This window comes from Lygodium microphyllum, chromosome 22 (assembly GCF_053477565.2).
Source record: "Lygodium microphyllum isolate KBCC chromosome 22, Lygodium_microphyllum_v1.1.10, whole genome shotgun sequence".
In the NCBI taxonomy this organism is placed as follows: domain Eukaryota; kingdom Viridiplantae; phylum Streptophyta; class Polypodiopsida; order Schizaeales; family Lygodiaceae; genus Lygodium; species Lygodium microphyllum.
Genome location: NC_141156.1, coordinates 113,551,172 through 113,578,661, shown reverse-complemented (window position 1 = coordinate 113,578,661; position 27,490 = coordinate 113,551,172). Strand labels below are relative to the sequence as shown.

The following is a 27,490-nucleotide window of genomic DNA, read 5'->3' as shown; positions in this document are numbered from 1 at the left end:
ATCGGTACAGTGTGCCAATAATGCATCATACCCTGTTCGTGGTATTGGGGAGATTCAGCTCACAGCCATTGATGGCTCTATTCTCCGCCTGCAAGATGCTTTGTTTGTGCCTGGAATAAAGAAGAATTTGCTTTCTATTTCTTCTTTAGCACGTTGCGGTATGCAGGTCTCCTTTGATGATGACCGTTGCATGGTTCGAGAAAAAGAATGCATGACTTTGGTCTTGACAGGATCTTTGTGTCATGGTTTATATGAGTTGGATGCTCTTTCAGTAGATTAGTCAGCATACTTGACATCCACTCTTACTCCTGCTATGATACAGGCGGAGTTATGGCATGCTCGTTTAGGGCATGTAAACTTTGGCAGCTTGATGCTTTTACAGCGTACTCAGATGCTAGATGGCTTACCTCTCTTGGAGAGACCTCCTGAGCACTTATGCGAGGGATGCATTTTGGGAAAAATGTATCGGTTCTCATTTCCTCGTGATGTTGCTTTCAGAGAAAAAACCAGATTGCAGTTGGTGCATTCAGATGTTTGTGGGCCTATGCAGACCATGTCATTGGGTGGTTGTTATTATTTTGTGACATTCATTGATGACTTCACACGTTTTTGCTGGGTCTACTGTTTGAAAAAGAAGTCAGAAGTGTATGATGCATTTTTGGCTTTCAGTGCACTTGTTGAAAACCAATTTGGATGCAAAATTAAGACTCTCCGTTCGGACCGAGGGGGGGAATACATGTCCTCTATGCTGAATTCTTTTTTGGAGCAGAAGGGCATAGTCCATCAGTATACTACAGCTTATACTCCACAACAGAATGGGGTAGCAGAGAGGAAAAATCGGTCACTCATGGAGATGGCCAGATATATGCTGAAGGCAAAGAGCTTGCCTCATAGTTTTTGGATGGAAGCAGTCATGTGTGCTTGCCATATTTTGAACAGATGCCCTACCAAAGCCTGGAAGACCATCACACCTTTTGAGGCTTGGAACAGCCGTAAACCTTCTGTTGGTCACTTTCGTATCTTTGGGTGTCTTGCCTATGCCCATATTCCACAGGTACTTAGAAGAAAATTGGACAACAAGGCTGTTAAGTGCATTTTTATGGGATATAGCAATGAGAGCAAAGGCTACAGACTCTATGATCCCGTTACGAAGAAGGTTTTTGTCAGCAGGGATATTGTTTTTTATGAAAAATCAGAATTATCCTTGGCTGGTTTGGACACATATCAGGCTGCCCGTGATGTTTTTGAAGGGCTGCTGCCCATTACTTTTGGTGATTCAGCTGGAGGTTCACAAAATGAACCTAATGTTCAGCCAGCTGCTCCTATGGAAAGTGCAGAAATTCAGCCATTGGCTGATCGGAATATTCAGCATCATGCTGAAACAGAAATTCAGCAAGAGCTTGCACACAGCCAGGATGCTAGACAGCTACCTAGATGGTATTTGCAGACTATGCAAGATAGTCCTTTGGATGCACCCATGGCTGGTCGTACTAGAAGGCAAACTCGTTTGCATGATTCAGCACATACCATGGAGTTTATTATGGCAGCAAGTACTTTTGATAATGAAGAGCCTGAATGTTATGAGGATGCACAACACAATGTGCATTGGATAGCAGCTATGCAAGCAGAATTAGATTCTATTACTAAGAATCAAACTTGGGATTTGGTGTCCTTGCCATTTGGGAAGAAAGCCATTGGAACGAAATGGGTCTACAAATTGAAAAGAAAAGCAGATGGATCCATTGATAAATACAAGGCACGGCTGGTAGCTAAAGGCTACGCACAGAAAAAGGGCATTGATTATGAGGAGACATTTGCTCCTACTTCCCGTATGACGACCATCAGGTCTATGATTGCTTTGGCTGCACATTATGGTTGGACAGTACATCAGCTAGATATCAAGACTGCATTTTTACATGGGGAACTTCAAGAGGAAGTTTATGTACAGCAGCCCATTGGTTTTGCAGTTGAAGGCTCAGAACATTTGGTATGCAAGCTCAAAAAAGCAATGAAACAATGTTGAAGCTTTACCAAGAAGCACATGGAAACTTTACCTCTAAATTTACTAGCCTCAAATCCTCCATTAAGTTCTAGGCCGTTTGTCTCTATTTTCTTTGTAGGCTGAGTGAACTTCGCGTGGGTGGCACAGGCTAAGCAGTGGCAAGAAAGAACTCGAGTGTCTAGTTTTGATACCAACTATTAGAAATGAAGGAAGAGAGTGTGTGAGACACTAAACACAAAACAGTGAACAAGAGTGGGTAGCAATTCCACGCTCAAAAGATGCAAGTACTAGAATGATAGACTTAAAGTACAATACATCATAAGTAAATTAGGCCTATCCCTAACTCAATTGGAGTTAGTTTAACTCTAGAGTCTAGTGTCACTACTTTTAAACCGTCCACATCACACAAATTACATTGGGGACTACCCAAAATTGGCAAATTCTAACACCACAAACCTTAGTTTAGGACATTAAGCCATTTAAATATGTAACCCCATGACACCAAAAGTTAAATCAAAAGAGAAATTCAATATCCCTAGCCAAGAATTGACACTAGGCACCTATTGGCACGTGTGCACATTACCCAAGCTAGGATTGTCTTGTCACCGTGACACTACATGTGCATAACTTAAGAATCCCAACTTAAGTGTCCCAAGAGCATTAAGTTAAAAAGTCATGTCCTAGTGGCAGCCTTCCTCCATAGTCTTAGGCTCCATGGTAACATACAATACCTCTAGGTCTCTCTCAAGATTTTGCCACATCTAACACAATCCATCGGATCTCTATTGTAACCTAATCAATTGCCAACTACTAGACTCCTGCGGTCTCCTATGAGAGGCCAAAATCTCTATCCATCAAATGAATAGCTTCTATCATAGAGAGACACCGCTCTAATCTTCTAGCAATAGCAGCATGTGTACTCATCATCCAAATTTGCTCATGAGATTGTCACCCTCTGCTATCAAGAAGATGAAGACAAGCTAGCCTCAAGTATGGCAATAAGGATGTCTTCTCTAATGAAGAAACGAATGCAAGCCTAAGAAGTCTCCATCACAATCCATTCAAGGGGGAACTCACTCCACTATTTCCATCACAATCCTAGCCCCACAATCTCTACCTCTGGTCTACCGATAACTCCAAAAAGGAAAACCATTCTCCCATTATGGAGGCAACCTAGGTAGAAAATCTCTCCCAGTAGAGATAGTGATCTATCCTAATATGGGTCTCAAATCTAATCTCAGATGCTGGCTGAAGAGAAGAGTCTGCCTATTATATACAAAACACAATTAAATACTCAACAGACCAACAATTAGCATAAACCATTTTCCACCATCCATCATCCATGACTAATGATAATCTTAATATAGAAGAGGCATAATGCCAAACAAAGAAAACAGATCCAAAAATATATTGTAGCACTACAAAGTGTGATCAAGCATCAAATGGAAGTTCCTATACTAAAGCAGAGCAACAATCTGGTAGTGAATCAAATTCTTGCAACAATGTGGTACATACTTTCTATAAGGCCTTCTCCAGGTCATGCATTCGCTAGGTAAAGCAGCTGTTAGGAACTTTATTTGGTCAAGAGCAGATGGAAGCCCAACCAGGGCAAAGGTCGCCCGTGATGTCATCATTCAGCCTAGATCCAAAGTTGGCTTGAAGATTATTGAGCTGGATAGACAGAGTATATCTCGCTTAGTGAAGCTCATTTCTAGAGGCCTCCTTCTAGGTGACGAGCCCTGTAAGAATCTCTTGTATGGAAACATGCCTCCTATTGCAGCACCTTGGCAGACCAATATTCATTTGACTTTTTCGTAGATTACGAATGCAAATCTTGAGAGGAGTTTTGAGGTGAATTTGGAGCTACCATTGTTTGAACCTAAAAACCTATTTTTTTGGACTTCACTGGATAGCTTTGACCACAATAGAAGAGAAGATGAAATGTATTTCTGGCCTTGCCAATATAAGAAAAGAAACTCAACCAACAGATTCTGAAATCCCATCTATTTGACTTTTCCTTCCTTCAGTTTAGTTCCGGTTTTCTTGTCCTTTAAACTAGAATATTGGGTAATGTCTTTGCCACAGAAGAATAAAAGAGAGAAAAGCAAAAGATTGGCATACTTATGTTAACGCACTAAAGAGAGAGCTGTCGAATATGCCAGCTACACCCAACACGTCAAAAGGAGGCTAGTTGAAGTGGTTCAACAAATTATCAGACGTGAAAGGACTATGAGACCACTCAAAGAACCAATTTATGAATCTCTGTCCTTGATTCAGAAGAAGAGGAAAAAGGAAAGCTCTGCAGAATCAGATGATTGTACAGAGCATCACATGTTGTTTGTGTATTCTGTAGGGTATCAGGTAGAACCCAAGTTTGCTGGAAGTACAATCTACCAACAGCAACTTCACTTCATCCTCAAGGTATCCCAAGCTCTAGTGCATAGGGAGGATCCAGCTGTTGTATGCAACAGCAATCCAAGGACGCATACCTAAATAGAAGCTTAGTTCCCTTTCGCAACCCATGTAGCAAGCTGCAGAGAAAGTTGATTTGGAAATTGTTCCAAGAAAAGACTCATTTTCCTTTCTTTATGAGACTGATGGAGAACCCTGTTCCCTCCCAGTCATTAATAAAAATACTATTACCTTCTAGAGGAACATCCCATGTTTCTACATTAAAAAGTCAAGAATAATCTTGATACATTTTAAATATGCCTATTCACCTACCTTTTGAAACAATGTATCACTACCTGTTTCAGAAAGTCAGTGCGTCCAAGCAAAGGATTTTTCCTGCGAAATCTGATGGCCTTGGAAAAAAACCTGAAATTGCTTTCAATTCTTTCTTCCAGCTACCCATATCCAACACAAGGAAGAAAAAAGGAAACAATATGAGCTCAATATTAAGGAAAGTAAGAAAAGCAACTGGATTGATGTCCTTCAAGAATGAAAAGCATAACTTAAGTGTACCTGCTTCCATTGAAAATGATTCAAGAAGGAATCATGACCATAGCTGTTGTTATTCCCATAACGAGTATGAGCATATTCATCTCCCATTAGAATCATCGGTGTGCCCTACCAGAGATTGATAGAAAAGAAGATGGACTTAATACAGAAAAGATTGCAATTCACAGTCAAAGTAAAAGATATGCAAAAAAAATTTGAAACCTGTGAAAGCATGAGGGCAAGATGAAAATTTTTTATCTGACGAGCACGAAGGGAAATAATTTCTGGATCACTACTCTCACCTGAGTTGTGCATAAGAACATGAGCGAGCACAGATGGAAGTCTTATCAATCAAAAGAATAATTAAATTTAAGAGCAAACAAGCTAGGTAAATGCAATTGTCTTCTGTGTTATTCACCTTCGATGCCACAGTTCCAACTAAAGTTATCATTGCATCCATCTCTACCTTCCTCTCCATTGGCTTCGTTGTGCTGATTTTATTAAACAAAAAGATGCCGTAAGAGTTCTGAATATAATGTGGAGCTGATATCATCAGAAAGACATGTCAGTTAAAGAAAGTGTAGATATTTGAAGTTGCAATCTCCTTCAAAAGCCAGTTTCACAAAAAGAATATGAAGGGTAAGGATACTATGAGAAAGAGAAAGAACACCTTTTCATTATATGCTACAAGATCATACAGGGAGAAGCCGTCATGTGCAGTCACAAAATTGACACTGTGAAAAGGCTTCCGTCGGTTCACCTGTCCACCTCTACTGGTTACAGAATGTAGGCAAACTTCATAGAATGTTAACTGCACCACCTTTCTACCCATATGATATTTGATTATGCCACATAGTAGGAGGGCCTACATGCCTGTTGAGTTTTCTGGAGGAGAAAAAAATTCAAAACAAAATTGATTTCACATACATGATACATATCTGCCGAGCCACTTAATCGTGTTGCAAATGACGGCTTCATTCCAGCATCACCCTGCAAAAGCAAGCATAGCTAAACATCATGGTGGCATAGTGGATCGCGCAGTGTGTGGGAACGCATGGGCTACTGAAGTATGCAATACATCAGCAGGATGTCTCATTAGTACATCCAATGGAATTAGCAAATCTAGCCTCATCAATGAGTTTTGGAGTGTAGTGTTGTATACGTGTGAGGTTATCTCCACAAATTTATAACATGGGAACCTAGGTACATATAATTGTGCCTCATATACACGAGAACATGCCACTGTGAAGGTCAAGATACCATGGTCTGCTGCTAAGCCAATCAGTCTGCCTGAGATCCCAAAACTCCTGATATCTAGTATTACAACCAATCAAAATCCATAATACTCGCTCCCTTCTTATTGTTTCAACAAATGAAACCATCTGATCCTGGCTACTGTGATAGTCCATTAAGAATAGCTAGGTTATGTGCACTCCCCAATGCTAATAGATGTGTTCCATATTACATCAACTCTCTATCTTGGGCTGATCTGAGTAAACCCACCACATTTAGTGCATGCTCTCAAAACATCTCATTACTTGCTTTATAGAAGCACCGACTATTCCAACTGTGAACATTGAAGTCTCCTACTGGTAAGACATCCCCAATCCTTGTCATGTCCTCATAAAGTAATGAATACAGGGACCTCTCTCTAGTGGAAAATCTAGAATATACAAGGGGAAAGTAACTTACTGCAACATATCTTAGGTCTCTGTGTGCACTCTAATCCACATGTATCTCGCTTTTTGCTGCTTTAGATTGCAGTGCTAAAGGTCATATTTCTGTGAGCTGCCTTTGAAATGCATCAAATAACTTACAACCACCATGTCCATGTATCATGTACACATTATGTAAACCATTGTTTGTAAGATAATGCCTGCTATTGTAAGAGTGAATTAAATCAACCTATATAACTTCATTCAGGTTTAAGAGTTTTATAGAATACACACACCTTTATGAATCTTCGAACATCATCACGATATTTTCCATTCCATTCAGCCCATCTACAGCAAGCAGAGAATTGCAAAAAGCATCAGAGAGTGAAAACAATATCATACAAGCTCAATTTCTTTTAATATGCAATGTACTCACTTGTCCCAGTTTGGGAAACATCCAACTTGATATAACCCTCCACAATCCCAGGGTTCTGCAATCAGTTTGCAGTTTGCAAGCACTGGATCTTTTGCGATGGCCTGAGAAAAGCTAAGAGTAAATTAGAGCTATTAAAAAATTGACTCCTTGGTTTGGAGGAGGTTTGAACAATAAACTTCCTTCATCATTGTTCCCATCATTATTAGTAAAAGAACAAACCTATGTTTTAATGTAAACCCAGGCTTCTTGAGTCTACAACAATTCTTATAAAGTGATTTATTTATTTGACATGAAATACAGCAGACTAAGCAGACAGCATAATCTTCAGATCATAGTGTAGGATCCTAGAGAGGTATTCCATACCCATCTCTACAGCACCTACTCAGCTTTACCTGCTCCCTTCTACATGATGCTTCCTCAATCTCACCTCTCTAACATGATTCTCCACCACATTTCTTCCCTTGGCTGAGGCTGGGACAGAGGAGCACTACACTTGCTGCTGCCCGCTCATTTAGTATGAGGTGAGCTGGCAATATCAATGTCTCTTCCACAGACATCACACAGCAAATATATTTCTTTTATGTTTTCCGAATCATGGTTTTTTGTGCATGGATGCCTTTGATTTTGTTGAGCCTGCTCCAGATGGTAAAACACTTCTTCCTTTTCTTCCCCCCTTGTGTGGCTTCAAATGGTGGTGATGCGTGGCGCATTTTGGGTAATCCTGCCATTACTAGTTTTCTATTGGTTTCTCGTTTTCTTATGTATAAGGAGCACATAAAGAAAGAAAGAAAGAAAGATCTATTAACATCTCTAGAAAGAAAGATCTATTACCATCTCTAGAAGGAAAGAATGGCCTATGAGACCATAACTAATACAACTAGTATCATCATCTCTCATCAGAGAAGAAAACAGAATTATGTCTAGGTCTACATGATCACTTGAAATGGAACATGAAAAATATAAAAAACTGAAAAACTGAAAAGAGTATAGAGAATCTTCCTCTCAATGTATGGAATCCACCAACACTTTGCAAGCTACCACCGACTGACTCGTCGTGGTAGTCTTCATCTGTACCGAGCAATCGTGACCCAAATGTGTCATATGAGCATGCCTACGTTGTTGAGCAGGTACTCTAGGGTGTCGTCCTCCATAGGGTTGTAGCTTTGTCTACTATGATGCCACCTCATGATGTCCATGGATGGCGCCTCTCAATAGGAGATGTAGTGTCTAAGGTGGCAGTGGCCACAGGGTCAACTATATTGAAAAAGTCTGTGACTGTTCTCCAAATGGGTGGATTTGGCTGGGGTTGCCTCTCCGACCCCGTAACGATGCTGCTCTCTGATGTTGGAGCTCCAATAAGAAAAGGCCCAAACATCTTTGGTCCTCATAGTCCAGCACCCATCTCAATCGTACAAAGCGCATTTGCCCAATAGCAACTCCACGTTTGTGAGAAAGTTGATCATCCATATATCCCAGCCTCACTATGAAACCATCATGGAAAAGTTGCAAGAAGTGCCATTGGTATTGTGCCATCTTCGTCTTGAAGACTTGAGAGCTAGCCTAGGGTATCGGTCTTTAGGGAGCTGCAATATCCTCTGGACAAAGGTGATTGCCTCGAAAAGTGCCTCCACTACCACGGGTGCTGCACCCAACTCTCCTTGGATGATCTCTTGTGGTATTGAGTCTTTCGCCCTTATCATGCATGCTATCATCATGACCAACAATCTCTCCGTATGTTTCCCAGCCATCATAATATTGTGCTTCAGGTCGGTTATAGTTCATGACAGGCGCCCATCTAGTATGATAAAGGCTTGGGCCCCAACTGGCTACTCCATAGAATATGGTGGGCACAACTAAAGTGTCGAAGAGCCACAATTTGGTACGAGGCTCCTGGAACAGTAAGTGTGCACACTGTCGATCTAGAATGCCCAAAGCTACACATGCCCATGCAAGCCTAGCCTCTAAAGTCTCCTTCCATGAAAATTGTGGCCCTTTGAAAGTGACCCCAAGCTATACATATGGTCTAACCATTTCCACAAACTGACAATCGTATATAAAGTGATGCTCTGAGTGTATCAGCCAAGCTGTCAAGGTGTTAAAGGCCATAATTTTAGTATTTCCAAGATTAACCTTGAGGCCTTCTCTTCACAAGACACATGCAATGCATCCACATGTTGCTATAGCCTCTCAGGTGAGTTTGAGATGAGCACAATATTGTCAGCATATAACAAAATTGGTATCAGTACCCCAACCAAGCTGGCTCCCATACCACCCCAGCTTTATATGTAATCTGAAATCTCAACAATGTACAATCCAAACAGCAAAGGAGAGAATGGACAGCCTTGCTTTACACCAACCGTGCTAGACACTGAATCTGTTGTGCCTCCAGGCACTCCTACTCTACCTATCATTGTCTCATACAATGTATAAATACACCACTGCATATCCTCTTGGACACCAATGGTTCGCAACATCTACATGAGTCTTGCATGTGGTACCATATCAAAAGCTTTGTGGAAATCCACTAAAAAACAATAGTTTTTTTGCCTTCATCATTGTCCATCCTCAATCAAGGCCCTCAGTGTAACTGTATCCTTGGTGGAAGCTAGCTTGTCCTGTAGACCGTATCCCCTTTGTTTCAGCCCACCAACTCAACTCATGCTCCACAATAGAGGCATATATCTTTGCTAGCATATGGCCAATCATAATAGTGCAGTAGTTGTTAGCAACCAATGCATCTTGGCTCTTAAAAATCGGCACTATTGTGTGGTCACATCAACTTGCTGTAAACCCCTCACATACCCCATCTTGATCATGTGCTCTCCCATTCTTTAACCTCCAAATGGCATACCTCACCATTTTTTCCATAAAGAATCCACACTGTGTTGGCCTGATGAACAGGGAATCTGCTCTTGACATGGAACATCATACAACACACTAGCATGTTCATGCCATACCATAGGTGATGTCAACTTAATTGGGGGTTGTCTACCATGAAATTTCCTCCATGCCTTCTTGCTGTCCCTGCTCAAAAAGAGCTAATACATCTCAAACTCTAGTTTGGCTAGATAATCCCTCTACTTTTTTCGCACAAGATGATGGAGGACATTCCGTACATGCTTGTGTGTGCATGTCTCTAGTGTAACATCCCTCTATAGGCAGGTTCTAGTCTGTCTGCACTCATCATCATACCAAGCATTTTGAGGGGCAGTGTATCTACGTGGTGCAATACAGCCCATCTTACATGGGCATGCCTCTGTAGCTGTTGTATGTAAAACCTTCACTAGAGATTTTTAGTAACATCCACCAGTGGTTCATGCTAGTCTAGCAAGCTTAAGCGATCTCGTATTGCATCACTATAAATATGTGAAGGAGGGTGCAAAAAGTCTATGCATGTTGGATATTTGCATACCATTTCTTATCTTGTAACTTGAACCCCAATATTCATTATTTCCAATGAAAGCTCACATTTTCTCTTTTTGGTTTGTTGATTCTATGAGGATCTTTGCAAGAGGGAAGCTTTGTTATCCAATTGTTAAGCTTATAGGTTGTTGGATATCACATATCATCCTCTCTTCCATTGCAACATGTACAAGACTACCACATTGGAGATGATTGACTTTGGAGCAGAGTTCACATTGATGACCTATGAGCCTACTACTGAGGGCCTTCAAAAAAAGGTGGCTCAGCTGGAGAAAATGTAGTTAGAGAAGAAAATGGCCCCGGAGCCTAACCCAGGCCCTTCAGCCCCTTCATCCAATGTTGATAAGAAAAGGGGTTCAGATGCTATCACGCTTAACGACATCAAAGAAACCTCGTGCAGCTGTGGCTGTAGGTGCGTCTCATGGAGCAGGTGAATTCTTTCAGCCCCCTGAAAGGCCACAATTTCTTGGTGGTGAGAGACGAGACTTTGGGGATGAAAGGTCACAGTTCCTGGTGGGTGAAAGACGTGAATTTGGAGGACCATAGGCTGGCATTCTGGATCTTGCATCTCTTAATGAAACCGGGAGTCCTCCCTCTGCTCAAATACAGTTTTTCACAAAGGACTCACCACTGACAAGAGATCTGTGGCCAGGAAACGTCGATTTTCAGAACGCGATACTGCTTTTGGGCTGTAGACAGCAGACATAGTAAAGCTTTTTGCTATGGTCTTCAAGAAAGCTGCCATCCCCCTGTGGTACTCCATCACTGCCCCTTACAGCTCCTATGTGTCTTCCAAGAGAGCTGCCATCTCTGCCTGTGTACCTGAAAAGTAGGGTTTATTGTTGGAAAATGAGACTAGATTTGAGGGAAACGAGAGAGAAAGAAAGGATCTAAAACCTAAGCTCCGATACCAACTGTAATGAAGGAGACCTAGCAGAGAGAAGGAGAGAAGGAAGAGACTGCAAAGAGGAGAGAGAAAGGGGAAGAAGATGAGAGAAAAAGAGAGAGAAAGACTAGCAAAAGAGAGAAAAAGACAGAAAAAGAGAGAGAAAGTGGAGGGAAGCCATGAAAGCTAGGAGGAAGGAGAAAAGAGACGAGATGACATGATTGTCTATTCAAAGAACGAGGCACAGCATAGAAAACACTTGGATATGGTGTTCAATGAACTGTGTGACCATAGACTAGTTATCAATGATAAGAAAAGTGAATTCTTCTTGCATGAAATCCACTATTTGAGGCATATTGTATCAGCTGATGGTATTCGCATAGACCTTGCAAAGGTTGAAACAATACGATCATGGCCACCTTTGAAGAATGTGCATGAGATCCACAGCTTCTTGGGTTTATGTTCTTACTGCATGAAGTATGTATGCAAGTTTGCTGAAATTGCATCTCCATTGCATACCTTGCAGAAGAAGGATGTGCCATTTAGATGGACAGCTGTGAAAATTTCAGCATTTGAAAATTTGAAGGAAAAGATGACTTCAGATCATGTGCTTGTGTTGCCCGATCTAAGGAAGTCATTCATAATTCAATGTGATGCATGTGGTAACAGCATTGGGGCTATTCTTATGCACGACGGCCAAGTTGTCGCTAATGAGAGCCGAATTCTCCACGATGCAGAAAAGAATTTGCAGGTCTATGAGAATAAGCTCTTGGCTGTAATTCATGCACTGTCTACGTGGAAACATTATTTGTTGGGGGCTGATTTTACAGTGCAGACAGACCATCAAACTTTGGGTACTTTTTGACGCAGACAAAGTTGTCAGAGAAGCATATGAGATGGGCATATTTTCTCTCTATGTTTCATTTTCAGATCGTACATATTGATGGTAAAAAGAATGTTGTGGCTGGTGCACTGTCACGTAAGCCACAAATTTCAGCTATCAGCATGGTTTATCACACTGAGTTGGATGCCATGAAAGAGCAGTATGTTGTTGATTCGAACTTTGCTAATGTTTATGATCAGTTTGCTAATGTTGGATGCCATGAAAGAGCAATATGTTGTTGATTCGAACTTTGCTAATGTTTATGATCAGTTTAGCAATGGCCAAAGGCATGAACACCTTGTGCTAAGACATACATTTTTTATGATGCGTGGACGACTGTGTCAAAAGCAATTAAGGCCTAGAGTTATCACTGAAATCCATGTTCCTCCCTATGCAGAACACAAAGGTATTAATGCCACGGTCAAGGCAGTAGAGCATTTCTTTTATTGGCCAGCTTTGAGGCATCATGTAGAACAATTTGTTAAGACATGCATCGTATGTTAGAAGGTAAAGCATGATAGGCAAAATATGCCAGGTTTATTGTAGCCCTTGCCTATTCTAGACAAGCCTTGGCAGAGCATTACAATGGACTTTATTTTTGAGCTTCCTAAGACACCTACAGGGAATGATGGGATATGGACTATCATTTGCCGGTTTAGCAAACAAGCCCATTTCATTCCGGTGAGGAAGAAAATAAAGGCTAATCATATGGCATGATTGTTTTTGCATCACATCTTTAAGTATCATGGTATATCATAGTCGACTACTAGTGATCGAGACCCCCAGATGACCAGTTTATTTTGAAAGGGCTTGTTTGAGAATATGGGTACCATACTGAATTTCTCATCATCCTTCCATGCGCAGACAGATAGTCAGTCTGAGAAAGTAAATTCCACAGTGTTAGATATTTTCAAGTGCTATGTTTCAGACCACAAGACACAATGAGAGCAGTATTTGCCCCTAGTTGAGTTTGCTTACAACAACATAGTGCATAGTTCTACGAGCAAAGCTCCATTTGAGATGGTTGAGGGTGGCAAGAAGGTACCACCTATTCTGCAAACTAAGGATAAGATCTTTGAGGCTGTTCATTATGTGGAAAACTTAGATGTAGCCTATGCAAAGATAAAATATGCACTTCACAAATCGCAAGAAAAGCAAAAGAGGGTAGCTAATCGACATAGACGTGCTTTGCAATTTGCAGAGGGTGATTATGTATTGCTCCGTTTTGAAAAGGCAAGGTTGAAAAAGATGAAAGGAAGACAAAGATTGTATCCGAAGTTGAGTATGAGATACTATGGGCTCTTCCAAGTGTTGGAGAAGATCAGCGATGTGGCATATCGGCTGAAATTACCTCCACATTGGTGGATACATAATGCCTTTCATGTCAGTTTGTTGAGGCTATAGTTGTCAGGTACGATACGGTAAGGTGTGATAAAATACGGTACTAATTGGTACCTTAGGATTTTATAAGGTACAGTACAATATTAGTATAAAAAAAATAAAATGATTTTTAAATAACAAAAACCATAAATCATTAAATGATAGATCATAAAATACATGTTTAAAGTGGAAATAGCCATTTCATTACAAAATAAGATGAATACATGAGGGTGACTATTGCGGTCACATAGGCTACGCAAAACATGCGATACAACTACAATCTAGTATATCCGATACAAAAAAAAAGAGAATCTATGATGAATCTATGATGAATCATGAGACATCACTATCATCATCATCATCATCATCATCATCATCAAAACCGCCTGAGTGCTCATCAAGAGAGTCTGAAGATGACTCCTCGGCATCCGATGATGAGACAGACTCATACTCATCCTCACTGATGAGGTTACCATCATCATCAAATGATGGCTCCCTAGGTGGCCGCTGTGTAGGCCAGGGGGGGATGTCATCATGAGGCACAGGATGTGAGCTACTAGAGGCCCGCCTTACATACGTCTGCAAGCCACTTGAACCACCCCTCTTCGATGATGGAGGGCGTCGAATGACCATGCCCCTCCTACCACCTACTCAAACTCCTCGCCCACGAGCACGTTGACTGCGAGTGTCACGAGTATCTGCTGCTATAAGCTCTCTATAGAGCTCTCCAAAAATCATCTTCTCCTCCTCGTCCACCTCCTTATGTACACTCGGAAGAGTGTCGCCCGTCAACTTGAATGTATCAACATTCACCTACACAATCATCAATGCAGTGAAGCACGTAAGATTGATCATGATTCATTGTAAATACTAAATGCTAAAGTCTAAATTGTAAAGTATAAAGTTTAAACTTCAAAGTTCAAAGTTTAAAAGTTAAAACAACAAATTTTAAATGTTATGGTTAAGTGTTTAAACTTTACCTACTTCGGACTACCCATGCTCATCATAGCCCTGATCATACGTAAGTTAGTACGGCAATAGACTAGCCGCTCTAACTGTCCTGTGCTAAGCCGATTGCGAATCTTTGTATGAATGAGAGAATGGGCACTCCAGTTTCTCTCACATGCACCAGAAGAGCAATCCTGGGCAAGGACCCTCATGGCTAAGGGCTGAAGGGTCTCTAGTGCGTATCCAAAGTTTTGCCACCAAAATAAAGCCTTCACAAGTGACTCTCTCCTCTAACAAGTGGGAGAAGCAAAAGCCACATGCCCTCTCTGATCTGCATACCATCCTAGCTCCTCTAGCACTGCACTGTGGTCATCAACAGGGACCACACGAGTCAAATAAGCAAGCTGGTCTGAACGGAACTCTCTATCATCCATGACCGCCGGTGACTTATAGGCTAGATGTACCAATGCGGCAAAACCATGGATGGGCTTATGCATCCACGCCCATCTCCTCTCTGCTATCTCTAAAACATGTGCACCTGTGTCTATGATCATTGTACAAGCACGTGCCTCTGCCAATGCCGCTCTAAAGAAGTGAACGAGAAGGCCCATGGTGGACCCCTCGCAATTGCTCATACGTAACACCCTATAAAAGGGAGTCACGACAATGACAACGGCACGGACTTTTTGCCAAAACTGCTCATTAAGGCACAAGCACTGCATGGCTTTGGCCTCCTCTGTCTCATGCTCATCCCACTCATTCCATAGAGTGGACACAACTGTCTAGTGCAAGGCGGACCGCACCTCATAAAGGTGCTCTAGCAATAACCACATGTAAGCAAAGCGAGTTGAAGAAGGCTTCTTCAACTCAAGTGTGCTATGCTCACGATACATTGCAAGCACCTTTACCTTTACCGTGAAGAATGTGACAATTAATGTAGCTTTGCGGACCACCCTCTCCACGCACTTGAGCTTTCCAATGTTCTCCATGAGCAAGTCCAAACAATGACTTGCACATGGAGTCCACACAATGGTACGAAACTTGGCCTCAAGCAAATGGCCCATGCGCCGACAATTCGATGCATTGTCGGTAAGTCACTTGTACTACATTTAAGGGGCCCACCTACAACCACAATTTACAAATTATAAGTTATGTATAAATCAAATTTCAATTATGAATCACGAATGATGATATTATGATTTATCATTATGAAAGAAAGTGAAACAAATTTAGAACGCAAATTGCAATGTATACCTCAATGATAGCTTGTCGAACGTGGCGGTAGATGAATGCGCCCGTTGTTTTTCTCCCCCTCTTGCCGGTATCTATGGTCCGCAAAAAGTAAGTGCCGAGTAGACATGAGACGAGTATGTTGATGATGCCCCGTTTCTTACAATCACTCCATCCATCGGTGAGAATGAAGCAACCATATTTGATCCATGCGGCCCGAATAGGATCAAGGGCTCTATCAATCCTTTCCTTCTTTTCATCAATCTTTCTCGTCCTCATGTCGTTGTATGTAACATGGACCCACATTGGCAATGGCGTTTACCATCTTCTTCCATTGCTCTTGCTTTAGGATATTGAGTGCAAGATTGCACTCAATCACCGTGCGTGCAATTTCAATGTCCACAAGTCGTTGCCTTTCTCTAAGAAAGGCAACCGATCCACGCACATGACTGGGTGCTTGAGAGAGAGAGGATTGTCTCTCCGACACGGCATGAGCCTCCACTCTTTGTCTTTTACCGGAGCCGGATGCGGATGTGGAGCCCCCATTACCAATGGTAGAGGCCTCTCCCGCATCGGTTCAAGATATGCCCAGATTGGATGCTTCCTCGTTAGTAGGCATAGGAGTTGATGCCGATAAGCCACTTCCTCCTTCTCTTCTGGATCCCCCTCTCATCTTGGCGAGAATCTCCTCCACAATATTTGCAGGGATCTCCTTGCATGGAGCAACTTGCCCCACCGTCTTGGAAAGGTGTTGGAGAAGTCGAGTTGCACCACTTTTATAGCGCTTCCCGCAATATTTGCATGTCCAATGGTGGGAGTTGGACTTCTTTGTGTCCCTCTCCACATAGCCGCATGCAAATTGAAGGCCTCGTGGTTCTCACGAGTCATGGTGCTGATGACGAATAAAGAGGCCTGAGAGAGAGAGAGAGAGAGAGATGCTTGAGTCTCCACTCTCGACTCTTGAAAGTTGAAACTTGAGTCTTGAAAGTTGAAAGGGAGACTCGACAGGCCCGAGGGTTGGGATAAACTTGTGGGGTAAAGTTGAAAGAGCAAGAGTGAGAGAGGGAATGTGAGATGAGAATGGCAAATGCTTTGATAGGGTACGAGATAGAGGGGATGGGACATCAGATTTGACTCTTTGAGAATGGCAAATGCTTCAATAGGGTGCGGGAAAGAGGAAGATGAGAATGGTAACTTGTAAGTGCTTGCTGAATTGGTGTAGAAGCATTGAGGAGAGGAGCACCTTTTGTAAATAAGAGAAGGGTCAAAGTTCAAAGTTCAAATAGTCAAAGTCTAAAGAGAGAAGGAATCCAAAGTGGAAAAGGGGGGTGGGTGAGGTATCCAAGGCTTCCCACCCCCCAAAAAGTGCAAAGTGCACACTGCAGCCTGCAGGAAAAGCGCAGGAAACGCGGGACGCGCGGGCGCAGGAATTTATGCACAAAGAGCACGTGCAGGCTAGGTGGCCGAAATAGGCCAGTTTTTTCATACGAAATCGTACCATAGGTACCGTATGGATTGTACCGTACGGACCGTTTCGTACCACGTACGGAGGAAACTATGATTGAGGCCTTTTCATGGTGATGTGCCAAAGGATATGTCTACTGAAATTCAGCCTGAGGTTGAGGAGCTAGATGAGATTTTGGTACCTGAGCAGATTTTGGCACATAAGGAAAGAAAAGTCAAATGTAAAGTTTCCGTGAGATACTTGGTGAAATTTCAGAATTATTCACCAATGGATGCCAAATGGATGAAAGAGGATGACTTGGCAGACCATCCTTAGTTGTTGCAGCTTTACCTAGATACCTTTCAGTTAGATCTGACTTTAGTTCAAGCTCTATTAGGTTCAGCAGAGCAAGGCTCAAGGGAGTATTGCTTGATGCTCAAGAGGAGGTAGCACTCCCCCTCCTCCAGATAAGGACAGCTCTCATACGTAGTGGATCTCGGATGTATTCAGCATGTATCCAAGGTACTGCGCTGATAGTATGTTTGCCATGAGGTCACTACTTAGTGTACTAGTCACTGTAAGATGTATGCAGATGAGTATGAGTTTCAACCGGGCAATGGAACTATAGTTTCACATCGTCTTATGATCAATTCAACATGATTTTGCCTCAATTTTGAGACAAAAATTCTGATCAGTTTCAGCTCAATTTTTTATCAGCTTGAAAATCGTTTATGGTCACTTTTTGAATCAGTTGTGCATCAGTTTTTGCACTGATTGCTGGTCAGTTTTTGCAATGAGTTTGGATCAATTTGCAGTCACATTTGCACCAATTTGTGATCAGTTCTCATATCAGCAAGTGATCAGTTTATGATCAGATTATGCTCAGTTTTCAATGGTTTACATCTAGTTCCATGGACAATAGCATATGTTATGATGCCATTGATGCTTTAGCCATGATTTATGCTTGGTTTTCGCTATACTATGGTTTAGTTTTGCCAGATGAGTTCAGCTCATGAGTAATAGACATGTCACATGATAATCTAGCAATGTTTTTGAGATTCTTTGTGAGTCTTATATTATGTTATGTTGGCTGGTAATTTTCAGCATATGTTAGGCATATGGAATGGTTGAACAACAGTCCAATCGAGGACAATTGCAAGGATTTCAAGGGGGAGGGTTGTCATGAGGACATGTATTTTTGAACCTCACTTAACATGTGGATTAATTATTAATCACATGATTAAGTAAATGTTGCACATGTGAGGTGCGACTGGGGTTAAAGTAAATTTACGAGCCCGAGATCCAAAAAAACCATGGGATGTCAAAGGCAAAAGTTTTTATAAGTTATACCGCACAAGTTCTTGGTGGTATCTAGTGCCAATTGCTGGCCTAGGTCATCCATTTGGCCATAAGTGTCAGTTGGTGACACTAGAGAAGTGGTGTTTAATGGTACCTAACGCCAATCTGATGGTCAAAGATGGTGTAGAGACACTCGGGAACGGAAGTTACCTTGCCAATTTAATTATTGGACAATCAGACTATTTTTCAAGGTACCAAAATAATTATTAGATTAATTTTTAGTATTTAAAGACTGAAAATTAATATTTAATTATGAAAAATACTGGGAAACCCCTTTGGAAAGGCTGCCACTTGTTAAAAATGCCCACACAAGTCTGAAAAACGTCTTTAGATGCTGAAGAGAAGCATTTCTATAAATTCAGCCTGCAAGGGAGAGGGACGAGAGGCTTCTGGTCTGATTTTCAGTCATTGGAGGACCTTCTGAGGCTGCCAAGGGCAAAAGAAGACCAATCAACAACAAGAGGCAGCATCTACAAGCTGTTGAGACAGGGCAACAGCTGTAAATGACTGAATTTCTTCAGTTATTTCCATCTACAAGCTGTTGTGGCAGGGCAGTAGCTACATTTAACTGATTTTCAGTCATTCTTCGCGACAAAACTCTGAATTCAAAGCTCCAAGACTTGGATTGAATAGGGATGAAGCTATTTTTAGCCTATTCAAGTGGACGGACCAGGAAATAATTGAATTTGGGGCATTTTCCATTTCCATCAAAGCGGGTGAAGGCCAATTGATTGCTCGAATCAAGGGACAAATCAGATTAAAGACTTGATGGTGATTTTGAAGAGCAAGGGGAGTTGCAATACCGAAAGGGGTGCCAATTTTGGAGCCAATCGGGTGTGCGTTGTCCAAGATTAGTAGGTAAATTTGTATTTTCAAATTTGCATTAACTGTTTGCTGCTGTAATTAAGTTGTAATTAGAAAATTACCACCCTATCTGAGGAGAAAGGCTGGTTACAGCTAAGGCCTGTAAACACTCTCCCATTTGTATCCCACAACATCTGGTAATCTAGAACTTAAACAATTGATGTGTCTTTGTATACATAGCTATCTCTATCCCACGGAAAGTATTCTCAAAATAACATGCATCAAGTCTCATTGAACCATTAGAATTCCGAAGAGACATCCTTAATGTCTCATAGGCCATGTACCATGATTGTGGCTTCATTTTGCTATGATTACTCTGCCATCTCTATACACAACATACTTGCCTTCTTTACGTGCCTTCAACACGGTTGGCATGCTAGCCCTTCTACACTCTAACTATGCGGGTATAAGATCCTCGTCGAGATAAACCTTTTCACCTTTCAAAGCCTTTCTTTTTGAGAGGAAGTCCCTCTTATTATCCATATCCTCAAATTTTAGAATGAGAGTACCACCTCTTTTGTCACTTGGGTCACCCACCCTGTAAGCATCCATAATGCATATCTCATTCGTACCCATCTTAGCACAAACTGTTTTAGCATCCTCTAGGGGGGTTCCTTTTTCAACCCACCCCATCAGACGAATAGGTAATACATGGAGTTTCCTTTTTCCTTCCTCTTCTTGTGTTGCGTTCATCATTCCTACTTTTTGTTCTAAGGCATTCATAATGCATGTCTCATTCGCACCCATCTTAGCACAAAGTGTTTTAGCATCCTCTAGGGGGGTTCCTTCTTTAACCCACCCCATCATACGAATAGGTAATGCATGGAGTTTCTTTTTGCTCTCTTCTAGTGTTGCGTTTATCATTTCTACTTTGTTCTAAGGCATCCCTTTGTTTTTTTTTACTACCTCAATACATTGTACATTTCTTTCAATGTATGCTCAACATTTCCTACTTTCTTCTGAGCTCCCTCTACCACATTTACCCATGTGTGCATGTCCTTTTTTTAACCTTCCATCTCTTTCTTTAATTCCAATGCAACTGGCATTGCTCTTTGTGCATCCCCAAACTATTATTCAAATGTGCTAAAGCTATTTTCTAGATCTTCTTGGCTCGGTCAAGCCCTCTTTCCACAGATCTCTGACGCTCATGCAGCTTTTTATCATTTGGTCAAGGATCAAGTTTCACGAAACATGCATGTTGCCTTGGAAAGTGGTATACATGAGAACAAGGTAATGGATGTATTATTGCATTTTCCCATGGATAAAAGTCCTAGTTGGGATGGCCTTACTAATGAGTTTTATGACATTTATGCTACTTGTTTAGTGAAACCCTTCATTGCAATGTGCCAATAGGTCCTGAAAATAGAACTTATGCCAATATCATGAAAGGAGGGAGTCATCTCTCTAAAGGATTCAATGGATAAAATTTTCACGAAAGTCTTGGCCAATCACTTTCACAAGTGTCTCCCTCACATTATGCACACCAGTCAATATGGATTCATCAAGGGCAAGAACATATTGCATAATCTACTAAATGTATAGATGGGGATCAACTTGGCCTATGCCAAGCATTCTAGTAAAAAAGTAGTCTTAGTGCAGTTGGGCTAAGGCATTCGATTATCTGGATTGGTACTTTGTTACAGAAATAATGCATATCATGGGATTTGGGCTACATATGTCTCGGTTGATGTACACAATCACTGCTAATGCATCCTCTTGAGTGATGTTTAACGATGGTGTCACTGATCCATTTTCTATATAATGCTCAGTCAGACACAGCTACTATCATGAAGATGTGAAATTTTGAGATACTTTAATCTTGCTATTAACATTTAATTAATTTATTAATCAAATGTACAAGCTTGTTTAGCACATGTGATGCACATAGTAGTTTTTTCATGGTAACAGGCCAAGGACCCCAAGCATGCAATAGGTGTCAAAGGCAAAAATTGTGATAAGTTATACCACCTAGGCTTTGGGGGTCAAATTGCTATCAGTTTTGACCATGAGACAGTTATTTCACCAATAAGTGTCGGTGGTGATAGTGACTGAAATGAATTTTCAAGATTATTTAATTCTAAAAATTAATTAAATGTCTAGATAATACTGAAAATTGGATTTAGAAGGTTGCAACTTGGCAAAAATGCTCTTGCAAACTAAGAAAACGTTTTTGGAGGCTAGGTCTCAACCATTCAATTAGTTTACAACTAAAGAGAGAAAAAGAGAGAGCTACTGGTCCATTTTCTGATTAGAGAACAGCAATTTGCTGCAGAAGACATGTTGTCGAAAATGTTGTTATTGGGAAATATGCAAGCCTTTCAAGGCATAATGAGACTGATGACCAACAAAGTGAAAAGGATTTTGATGGACCAGTTCAAGAATCCGGTGAGGAGAGCAACAAATCTCTTTGTTGAATCGGCAAAGGATCTTCAATTTACCCAATTACTGAATACTCCAAAGAAGAATAGCAAGGGCAACAAGAAGAAGTCATCTTCTACACCTTTAGGATAGCAAGGTGCATTGAAGGAAATGCCAAAGCCTTCACTTGAAGCTCCCAAAGATATTAATTTTAAAAAAATAGTTGGTACCTACAAGGCAATAAATGCAAATGCAATGCCATCGTGGAAGTGTCAATCCAATGGATTTTCGACAGTCAAGCATACATGCTATGATAGGGCAGCCAAGATACTTTGGTGGAACCACAATTTTTTATGCTATGGCTGAACAGGGACCGCATACGAGAATGTATGGTACAAATCCCTATGGTATGTAGCAATCAATGCACGGTGTACAAGGCCCAATGTATTCGGATATGACTGGAAATATGCAAAACCCTATGTATGGCAACATTGCTTTGATGCTTCAGGCACAAAGTAGTATGTTTGGTACTACATCTACACCCCTCAAATACTTATGGGATTCAAGGAATGGATGTTTGTCATGCAAATGCTCTGTTTGATATTGGTTTTGATGTAAATTCAGCAAATGCACCCTTTTTGCAACAGTCATTGTATGACAACTTGACACCCAAAGGAGCACCAAAAGACTATGATGAGGGTGGAAAAGCAGTGAAGTTTGAGTCCTTCAGTAGTGTACAAGATAGATTGAAAGCTTCGACTTTCATTAAGCAATTTGATACAGCTTGTTCAGGGGGAAACTTCATCGAGTCCTCAAACATTCAAAACGCAACCACTTTCTTGAAAGGGAATGCATTGTAGTGGTGGCCCACTCTTTTGATGTAAGGTAGAGCACTGCCAACATAGGTACAATTCAAGCAAATGTTTGCATGGAATTGGTTGACAAGTACCTTTGAGGTGGGCATCATGACAACTTGGAATAAGCTGGATGCTAAGAAATGTAAGAATATAAAGCAATATAATAAGATGTTTTGGGATGCATTGCTACCTATTACTTCTTATCGCCTCGTACCCCTTCATGAGCAAGTGGAAAAATAAGTTTGTGAGGAGCCCAAAGGAATCAAGGATTTGTGCATTAAATCCACCATGTCTACCATATCTCAACTCATAGAGACTATTGCTACCACAGATGCTTTGATGTGTGGAAAGAGTTTAGGCTTCCTAGAAAGTAGGAAGCCAAATAAAAAGTTGTTTAAGACTAAAAAATGGGGAAGATCTGAAAATCAGCTCGTAAAGAGGTCAAAACAGCAAAGAAAGGGCTCAAAAGAAAAGAAACAGCAAAGAAAGTTCTACAAGTCAGGACGCCCCTACTTGGTGCAAAAATCAGGTCAAAATCACTTTTCTGCTCCAAAACCACCTCCGGTTTTGCAAAAACCACTTCTGGTTTTAGGGTTTCGGAGACTGTTTTGGGTCAGATTTGGTACAGATCTGGTCGTCCTTCTCTTTTAGTTCCATTTGCCTTGGTCTTGCTGGATTTTGACATTTGTGGTCAAAACTACGACCATTGTGGTCAAAACTGCCCCGGTTTTGGTCAAAACAGCTTGTTTATTGAGTGGTTTTGTAGTTACAGCTGTAGTATTTGCTGTTGCAGACATACATCTACTGGTGGTCAAAGCTGATTTACTGTGTGTTTGACCAGTGTTGACTTTTAGGGTTGACCGGTCAACTGGTTGACTGAAATTCCTGCATTCAGTTTGAATTTTGCCTGCGGGGATTTGTCTTTTCAGGTACATTCAAATATTGCTGGCAGATTTCAGTTGGTCATACAGTTGGTTTATGCCTGGAAAGCCTTGAGGCTTGTGGAGTCAGTAATTGGTATTTGCAGTTGAGAGCTTGAGGCTCCTAATCTTTGCTTTTGTCATTCTTGTGCATTTGTCTGCATAATGGCTGGTGGCAAAGATGATTTCTTTGGGGCCTTCGGTGCTGATGATAAGCTTGATGGGGTTAACTACCCTATGTGGTCATTCATGATGAAGCATGTCTTGGTTTCCAAGAACTTGTGGAATCTAGTATCTGGCAATGAGCCTAGGCCCGTCAGGTAGGCTACACCTTCTTCCAGTGAGGTTACATCAACTGGTTCTTCCCGTGATGCCTTCATTCCTCCTACTCAGGAGATGATACAGTGGGATGGCCGTGATGCTAAAGCACAGGCATTTATTGCTCTGTCTATCAGAAAAAGTAATGTTCCTCATATCAGCTCATGCACTACTTCTAAGGACTCTTGGGATAAGCTTGCTTCCTTGTATCAGGTACGCAATGAGGCCCGTGTTGCTTATCTTCGCAAGCAACTAAAGGATACTCGTCTGAATGAGGGTGATAATATGGATGCATATCTTACAGCTATTCAAGATTTAAAGGAGCAATTGGCTAATATTGATGAAGACATCCCTGACTCACAGCTTGTATTAGGCACATTGGATGGGTTGCCTGGACTCTTACCAAGGTTTCGCCACTACCTTGAGGTTGGTTACCATGGGCAATGCCAACTATTATTCCTTTGATCAATTGGTTGCACTTTTACTGCAGGAGGAGCAGAGCCGTGTGAATCGGAATGCCAGTATGCACTCAGATCAGGCATTTGCAGCCAATGATCGGAATAAGGGGAGATTTCAGAAATCTGTCCCCAAAAATACAGCAACTAATCAGCCTTCTACTTCATCCTCTCAAGGTGATCAAAAGAAGAAAAAGAGGTGCAATTATTGCAGGAAGCCGGGGCCATGAAATTGCTGAATGTAGGAAGAGGATTGCTTCTGAAAAGAAGAAGAAAGAAGCTGAACTTTCAGTCACATATTAGTGCATGATACAAGTTCACATGCTTGTATGGCAGTTTCAGCCTCTACATGGTTCTTTGACAGTGGTGCTTCTAAGCACATTACCTCCTGTAAAACTTTGTTTACTTCTCTTACTGATGCCCCAAAGGGGGGTTCCGTGACATGTGCCAACAATGCATCTTATATGGTTAAGGGTATTGGGCAGGTGGCTGTTACATCAGTTACAGGCAGTGTTGTCACTCTGGAGAATGTTTTGTATGTACCAGGCATACGAAAAAATCTGATTTCTATTTCAGCCATAGCTACATGTGGATTTCGGATTGTCTTTGATGGGCATAGGTGTGCAGTCTATGACTTGAGTCATGCCGATGCTATTGTATTGACTGGTACTCTTCAGGGGGCTTGTACAGCTTGGATGCATATGACAGTTCAGCTCATGATGCTCATGCAGTTGATGCAGATGTTTTGCCTGATACTTACTTGTGGCATGAGAGGTTTGGGCATCTTAACTTTAATGCTATGGTAAGGTTGCCTAAAATGGTTGAAGATATGCCACAGATGCAGATTCCTCATAAGCATGTCTGTGAAGCTTGCTTGCTTGGCAAGATGCACCGCTTTGTCATACCTAAGGATGGTAGAGTTGGGGCATCACGCAAGCTATTCTTGATTCACAGTGATGTGTGTGGTCCTACGGGCTGCTTCAATTGGAGGTTTCTATTATTTTGTGACATTCATTGACGACTTTACCAGGTATACTTGGATCTTTGCATTGAAGTCCAAGTCAGAGGTGTTTACCTACTTCAAGCATTTCATTGCCTTGGCTGAAAATGATTCAGGCTTGAAGATTGCACACTTGAGATCAGACAGAGGTGGTGAATATATGTCAGAGGAATTGAATGCTTACATGAAATCCCATGGTATTCATCATGAGTGTACAGTGCCTTACACTCCTCAGCAGAATGGAGTTGCTGAGAGAAAGAATAGGACAATTATGGAAATGGCCAGGTGTATGCTTAAGGGCAAGAATTTGCCCAATATGTTTTGGCTGGATGCAGTGATGTGTGCCAATTATGTACTCAACAAAAGCCCCACCAAAGCATTGAAAACACAATCACACCCTATGAGGCTTGGAAAGGACACAAGCCAACCATTTCTCACATGCGTACTTTTGGGTGTTTGGCCTATGCACATGTGCCTTCACAGAGGCGGACAAAGCTGGATGATAAGGCTATAAAATGTATATTTTTGGGATACAGTGCAGAGTAAGGGTTATAGACTTTATGAGCCTTCCACCAAGAGGGTAATTGTCAGTAGAGATGTCATCTTTGATGAGACATCTTCCATCCCCTTGCGGGTCTGCAAAGTGCAGTCTACACTTGGTGTCTCAGATATTTTTGATAGTCTTGGGCCATTGCTTGGATTTGATGCCTTAGATGATGCACCACAGGGTTATGCTCCTCCACCTAATGCTCATTTACAGCCTACTACACTGTTAGATTACGGGAACAGATTTCTTGAAAAGATGGAAGCACGAGACAGACTAACCTCCCAGCCACGCCTAGATAAGTGTTGGCCCTCAAGCTTATCTCTTTGCCAGCCGTCAACTTCCTGGAGTCCTACTATTCCTGGACTCCCTTACTCTCTAGGCTCCCCTTAACCCGTTCGGGCGCCCAAGAGCCCGGACGGTCATTCTCGTGCATGTTCCCCTAAATTTACCTTAATGTAACATTAAATATCCCTTTTAATGTCACATTCCACACTTATGACCTTAATGTGACATTAAATATCACTTTTAATGTCACATTAATGTCACATTTCCTTCCCCTTAAGAATCGGTTTCGTCCTCGAAAACGATATTTGGAAGGTCTAACTGTAAATCGGGAAACCTTTTCTTTAAAGTACTTACTCGCTCCCATATTGAGCTTTCTTCTGAACAATCTTTCCACTTAACCAAATATTCTTGATAAATAGTATTCCTCGTTCGTCTATTACGAACATTTAATATTTTTTCTGGTTCATGTGGATTAGATTGGTCATAGAATAACTCCTCAATATCATCATTTAAGATTAGATTATCCAAATCACCCAGCTTCTTCCTTAGTTTGCTTACATGAAAAACTAGATGTATTTTACTACCAGCAGGTAGTTGGAGCTTCTAAGCCAATTCTCCCACCCTTTTAAGTATTATGAAAGGACCACAATACCTTGGTGAAAGCGTTGGACAATGTCCCTTTTTCATAGTTTTCGTTTGTTCAGGCACCTTAAGATAGACCAATTCTCCTTCTTCAAAGGAGATGTCTCTACGGTGAGGATCTGCATATGCTCTAGCTCGATTTTGAGCTTTTTTAATATTTTCTTGAGCAAATTTTAACATACTATTCATATCCTCCAAAAAATCTTTAGCTGCCTGAACCTTTTCCTTATGCAGTCCTACTGCAAAAGGAGCTCTGGGCTGAAACCCATACATCAACATAAATGGACTATATCCAGTGGAAGAGTGTTTGGCACTGTTATATGCAAACTCTGCTATCAGTAAATACTCTTCCCAATTAGTTTGCCTTTTGCTTACATATGCCCTAAGCATATCTTCAAGAATTTGGTTAACCCTTTCAGTTTGCCCATCTGTTTGCGGATGATCCGCCGTACTCATGCTAAGTTTAGTATCCAATTTCCTAAATACCGCACGCCAAAAATGGCTATCAAATTTTCTATCCCGATCAGAAATTATATTTGTCGGAAGGCCATACAATCAGTATATGTTCTCTACGAACAATCTAGCCAATTCTGGTGTTTTAACATCAGTTGAAGTTGGAATAAACCTAGCCATTTTGGTTAACCTATCCACAATTACC

General features: G+C 41.3%; 1 protein-coding gene across 3 annotated transcripts in view; it reads right to left on the bottom strand.

Moving 5' to 3' along the window:
• ISA3 (isoamylase 3) overlaps positions 1-27,490 on the bottom strand; it is a 264,204-nt gene that overhangs the window by 35,413 nt on the left and 201,301 nt on the right. For all 3 annotated transcript variants that reach the window (XM_087662417.1, XM_087662418.1, XM_087662419.1), the window contains 8 exons: positions 7,034-7,134; positions 6,894-6,945; positions 5,870-5,932; positions 5,613-5,702; positions 5,361-5,433; positions 5,165-5,244; positions 4,967-5,071; positions 4,750-4,848 (listed from right to left, as the gene is read on the bottom strand). In XM_087662417.1, coding sequence (XP_087518543.1) covers positions 4,750-4,848; positions 4,967-5,071; positions 5,165-5,244; positions 5,361-5,433; positions 5,613-5,702; positions 5,870-5,932; positions 6,894-6,945; positions 7,034-7,134 — 663 coding nt within the window. The remainder of the gene's footprint in view (positions 1-4,749; positions 4,849-4,966; positions 5,072-5,164; positions 5,245-5,360; positions 5,434-5,612; positions 5,703-5,869; positions 5,933-6,893; positions 6,946-7,033; positions 7,135-27,490) is intronic.